The 5,979-nt window shown below is 51.1% G+C and overlaps 1 protein-coding gene across 1 annotated transcript; it reads right to left on the minus strand.

The window, feature by feature from the left end:
- Positions 1-4,512: 4,512 nt before the first annotated feature.
- On the minus strand, positions 4,513-5,514 carry MAGEB17 (MAGE family member B17). Its single transcript, XM_006911686.1, has one exon. The coding sequence runs from the start codon at positions 5,512-5,514 to the stop codon at positions 4,513-4,515; it is 1,002 nt and encodes a 333-aa protein (XP_006911748.1).
- Between the last annotated feature and the right edge of the window lie 465 nt (positions 5,515-5,979).

Consider the following 5,979-nt stretch of genomic DNA (forward strand, 5'->3'; position numbering starts at 1 on the left):
TAGGATAGGACTCTTCTTCCCCCACTGCGGTGGCCTGAGCACCCTGGTCTTCACCTTGGGCTTGGTGGCATTTTTCACGGGTGTGGAGCTTACTCTTCTGACATCAAGACATGATGACCGTGGTTAGGGACATCAGGCAGGAGTGTGGCGGGAGAGGACATGATGTGGCACCTTGAGGAGAAGGATGAGAGGGTGTGAGCCCCTTCACAATGCAGTTCTCTAGGACCCCAGAGGGTCAGCCCGTTCCCTGAGGACCTTGTGGAGGAAGTTACAGTACACCTTAGGCTGCAGCCTGTCAGCCCTACCTGGGGCTGCCTGGAGTAATGGCAGGGGCAGGTGATGGGGATCCTCTCTTATGGGGTGGGGGTCTCTCAGTTTACATTCAGCACCACCATAACAACTGTTGGCAGAGCCTGGGCCCCTCTCCTCTGCTGTGCTGAAGTTGATTCCCAAAATCTGGCCCTCATCTCCCTGGGATCCCCTAAGAGAACGAGAAGGGACACCTCATCCCATAACCTCTGCTGCAGGCCATCCAGAGCTGACAGCTCAGAGGGGGCCTTCTCTGTCCTAGGCTTGTTGGCACTCCCCTACTAACCCGAGTACACTGGCCTCTGATTAAAGCTCTCACCTTTCTGCCTTCCTAGAAGGGGAAATTTGGGGTACACCCCATCTCGCTACCCCTACCTAGGGGTCCCAGTGCTGACAAAGAAGTGGGGCTTTGGATGGTCCCCCTTTTGTGGAGTGGTCCACTGGTTAGCACTTGGGTTCCTTACCTGGACTCCAGTCAGGACCCAGGTTTCCTCTTTCGGCAGAATTGGGACCATCCCCTTAGACCAAGGCCCTCCCCTCCCTGAGACTTTCTGGGCAAAAGTCATGTCACAGCTCTGTCCACCATTCCAGGGTTGAGAGAGGGTGTGGGACTGGGTGGCCCCCTTGGTGATGGGCAGAGTGATCTCTTCAGTCCACATTCAGGGTCCCCACCTAGAAACTTAACCAGTCCTGGGACTCCACCCTCCACTTTTTGAGTCCGTGCCCCTCAGACCAAGTTCCCACCTTCTGGATTCCCGTAGGACAAAGTCGAGGTGAGCCACGTGCATCTAAGGCTGTAGGGGCCTCTGAACTCTCATAGCAGGGGGCAAGACTGTTTGGGACCCCACTGACATGGATCAAAACCTGGGACTCCCCTCTACTGATATGTGTCCATCAGCCTCGCACCGGGTTCCTCATTTCCCTGAGTCCCTAAGGATGGTGAGTCACATCTGGCTGCCCCTCTCATTAGTACTCAGGGCCCTCACCTGGACACTAATTAGAGCCAAAACTCCTGTCTCTGAAAAACTGAGGCAGCCCTTACAGCAAGGCCTGCGTGTCCCCGTACCTCTCCAGGCCAAAAAGAAGGGCGCTTGAGCTGAGGGCTCTGCCCTAGGCATCCCAGGGGTAAGAACACGTGGGGCCTGTGAGGACCTCTCTGCTGATGGAGAGCCTCTTATGTCACTCAGTCTTAACTGTGAGTCCTGTTAGTTCCTGGGCCTCCACCTCTGCAGGACTGGAGCTGCCCCAGCCAGACCAAAGCCCTTCTCTTTCTGTGACTCTCCAGGCAGAAATAAGGGGCTCCTCAACCTGACAACTCTTCCCTGGGCCTCCCAGGATCCTCAACGAGGGTTAGGGTGTTTGTGACTTGTGGGTCCTGCTATGTTCTTGCGTGGGTTGTTCTCTCACTCATTCACTGTCCTCACGTTGACATCTGAGCGCTGTGGTGTCTAGCCCGTTCTTGGTACACCACCTTCAACTGACCTGAGGCTTCTCCCCTCAGATCAAGATCCTCACTTTTGGGAACCACCGAGTTGGAAGTCAGTGTGAGCCAGATCCAGCCATAGCTGTTCAAATCTGCAAGGGCAGACAGCCAGGGCAGGACTCCACAGAACCACACTGCTCTGGCCCGGTCCTTCTCTCACCCCTCATTCAGGATCTTCACCTTGAAGTCTGTCAGAGGCTCACACTCTTCCCTCTATCCACCTGAGGTCCTTGGACCAAGGCTCTCTGTTCCTGAGGACCTCGCAGGACAAGTGGACGATCAGCCCTGCCTGGGGCCCTGTATGTCTGAGGGCAGCTGCGGATAAGTCTCTGTGAGACCATCTGTGTTCTAGCGCATTGATCTCCCTAGTCCTCATTCACAGGGATCCACATCTTGGCTTCTGCTCCCTAGATTCAAGGCTTCCTGGGAAATGCTACATCTGTGCAAAGTTGAGCACTTTTCCTACTGCAAACCTTGCACATAGGATCAGTGTCACAGGGGTGATGCCAGATGGGGAAGCTGTAGCTCAAGGCAGGGTACCCAGGACAGGTTGTGAACTGTCAGAAAAAAACCCAGCTGATCTCTTCCTCCTCTTCATCATCCAGATTTTTTAGCCTTTCATGTAACTTTGGTTTTAATAGAATGACTTTCTACAAGGCAGGGATGAAGACGCATGATTTTGTGAGCCCCTCTCTCTCGAGGTGATCTGACATTGTATATACAGGTGATTGTATTGTCACTGAGTATTTTCCTCTTTATTTATACCACCCATTTAATATTTTTATTGCTCTGGATATGTATTCTAAACACTAGTTGGCACACAGAGCCCTCTTTTTATTGCCTGAGAAACTTCCTAGAGTAGTGAAAGTGAATGTGAATTATGACACACCGTATCTGTGTCAGGCTGGGAGGGGTGGGGTGATAGGGGCTCTGATATGAATTCAGACCATAAGTTTGGCACTGTCTCTGCTGCTTACTAGCCATGTGAACTCCGGCACATTAACAGAGTCTGTGGGCCTCAGGCTCTTCATCTGCGAAGCACAATTGCTAAGCCCTGTCTTCTAGGCCTGTTGGATACATGGAATGTGTGTCACGAACCCAACACAGTACCTGGCAGGCATTGAGATTTTTTTAAATGGTAGTTATTACCATGATTATTTTGACCTCAGTCAATACCACGTACCAAACTGCGATTTATTTATTTTTTCCTAATCAAGGAGGGGTCAGAGACTCTGCAATGTTCTAGGACAAAAAAACCTGAGTCAGCCAAAACGCTGCTTAGTAAATAAAACTAAGTAATATTTCTCCATTAGATGATCAGTCACTTGATGCGTGCATGAGGCAGACTTCTCCATTTAGATGTACCATGGAACTACTAAAGGCATGCCAAAGCCCAGCAAGCTTCCTCCCTACAGCGGCCCTTGTGTTTACCCGTCCCCATTTTCATTCATTCCACCGCCGCCACAGACCTAGACCTAGATTAGAATTTGCCATATCACACAGAAGAATGCCATATTTGGGTTCCCTTTTAATAGAGAGGTCTAGGCCCTCTCAACCTCCAGGCCCAGACAAAGCAGGCCTTCCCAGTGGCTGCTGAATATCATCCTTATTCTTAGAAACTCTGGACACATAATGCACAAAACACCTAGTTAGTGCACTGTGTTTACCTCCACGGAGACAGAGCACAGAATCCTCATTCTGCCCTGGGTGGGCGGACTTCGCTCGGGTTCACGACATCCCCTAAGGAACTGTGAAGAGTTTTCCATTGCAGGCATAGTCTCTGCACTCTGAGACCCAGCAGCATCTGAGAGTCAGTCTGGTCCCTGCTCACCACTTGAACAGCCTCATCCAACTCCCCATGCAGCCAAATTTAAAATCCACCCCCGCCCCCCACCGCCGACAGAGGACTAGCAGTTAGTTTCCCACCTTCCCAACTGGCCTTTTATTGGGGGCGTTTCCACTGGTCTGCTCCTGTCTGGACTCCCCTCCCTCCTTACCCTTCTATCGTCTTTCAGGGTTGAGTGTGGATGTCACCATGCTCCTTGTATGAAAACTTCTCCTGGTTCTACGATGTCATTGGTGGGGGCCGGGCCTTCTTTATCTGCGCATCCCAACTAGCATGATGCCTTCAAGACAGCGGGCGCTCAATTCACGTTTGGGGAACAAAAGAGACAGTGACCAAGAGTTCTAATTTTTGATGATTTAATTTCTCTTACATTCTTGAATAAGCTAAGCAAATCCTTGCACATATCTTTTTAATTTTCCTGAAAGAATAAAAAGAATTTAGAAAAACCAAGAATTAACCACCTTTTACTTTTTATTCACTATCTTGTTATCTCAATATTTCACTGTGGGGTTCTTTAACATTTTAAAGAAAATTTCTATCTAATGCTCTGTCTTCTGGTACTGGACCACATTAAAAGATGCAAGGATTTTCGATTTGCTTTACAAAATACAAAACTATTCATTCTCAAACTTGAAAAACAGCAACAAACGTGTGAGCCAAACTTGGCTTCTGAATTTAAGTAAGCCTTTTTAAAAGGAGCAGATTGGGAAAATTAGGGGGAAAAAAGGGAAATCGGTAGGTTACTTATGAAAACAGGAACACAAAGAAGAGATACACTGTGCTCTCTCCATCTCCACCCTGCCCCCTATTACTTAGAAGGTTGAGAGCCCTTTTTAACTTTAACTTCAAGGTGAAATCTCTGCCTCAGACTTCACTAGCGCTGGGAAGACCTCCTGGACATGGCCCGGGAGAGGGCCCTGGCTGTAGCTCTGGCTAGAGCTCGCTCTTCCTCATCTCGCACGGCTTCCTCATACCGGGCCTGGAAGGCGCTGGGGACCGTATCATTGGCTTTGGCCCAAAACTCCAGGACTTTCATTTTGGTGGTCTCAGCATAGGCTCTCGGGCCCCACAGGAACTCGAAGCGTGGAGGATCGCTGCCGGACACCTGGCGGTACTCCAGGTACTGTTGCTGTACCAAATCTTTGGTGATGAGCTTCCTGGGCTCCCCGAAGATGAAGTGCCTTCTCCCAGCATAGAGCCCCAACACATTCAGGAATTCCCACATCTCTTCTTCAGTGGCGCGGTTGCCATTCAGGAAGATCACGCCCAGGAGAGGCATCAGGAGCCCATTTTTCGGAAAGCTCATGCCTTCGCTCGTATTCTCGTCGTCGGGAAGGTCTAGTTGGCTGAAAAGGACATACAAGTGATTGCTGGGGTCGACTTCCTTCAGGTCAAGGCCAAAGACCAGCTCCATGCGCTCAGTGACTCTCCTGAGGATTTCAGGAAAGTGTTCCTTGTACTTCTTGTTGATAATCTTCAGCATTTCTGCCTTTGTGATGGGCTCTTTCATTTTATATTTGTGCAGCAGAACCTGCACCAACATGCCTACTTTCCTGGTCAGAGGATCTTTGCTGGAGCTCTCTGAGGAGGGCACGGCCCGGGAGGAACTTGGACTTCCCTCCGCTTGGCTCATGGCACTTTCACCAGAACTCGCACAGGAAATTGCTGCAGCAGAACTGGCGGCTGCACCTCTCTCTGACTTCTGGGGAGAGCCTTCAGCAAGGGTGCTGGGGGAAGCGCCTCCAGACCCAGGCGAGGAGGAGGGAGACTCTCCTTCCCCTGCTGAAGCAGCTTGAGCACCGAGAGCCTGGGCCTTACTCTGGGCCTGACGGCGTTTCTCACGGGCACGGAGCTTACTCTTCTGACCACGAGGCATGGTTGTGGTTAGGGACAGCAGAAAGCAGTGTGATAGGAAGGCACGTGATGTAGGCACCTGGAGAAGAAGGACAGGAGGGTATGACACCCTTCCACAGGGAGATGCCATCGTGGCTTTAAGAAAGCCTCCCTGTAGGTGTCCCTTGGGGCTCCTGTTCTCTCGATCATCTGTCCCCTGAGCACCCTGTGGAGGTGTTGGAGTACACCTGAGGCTGCAGCCTGACAGCCCTGCCTGGAACCACTCCCCTCAGATCTAGACCCCCACTTCTCTGTTCCTCTCTGGGACAAGCTGCCCACCCCTCAACCCCCTGCCCACCCCCAGGAAATGAGGAGTCACCTTCCCCTTAAATCTATGCCTTTCGTTTTCCAAGAAACAACAGAGGTGAGACTTTATGTAGCCACCTCTGTTCTGGAGTGGTTGTTCCCCTCACTCCTCCTACAAGATTCTGACCATCACTCCCAAGAG

Source organism: Pteropus alecto, unplaced genomic scaffold (assembly GCF_000325575.1).
Source record: "Pteropus alecto unplaced genomic scaffold, ASM32557v1 scaffold23, whole genome shotgun sequence".
Taxonomy (NCBI): domain Eukaryota; kingdom Metazoa; phylum Chordata; class Mammalia; order Chiroptera; family Pteropodidae; genus Pteropus; species Pteropus alecto.

Excerpts from the sequence above, each read along its gene's own strand:
- MAGEB17 (XM_006911686.1), bottom strand. The coding sequence starts at position 5,514 with ATGCCTCGTGGTCAGAAGAGTAAGCTCCGTGCCCGTGAGAAACGCCGT.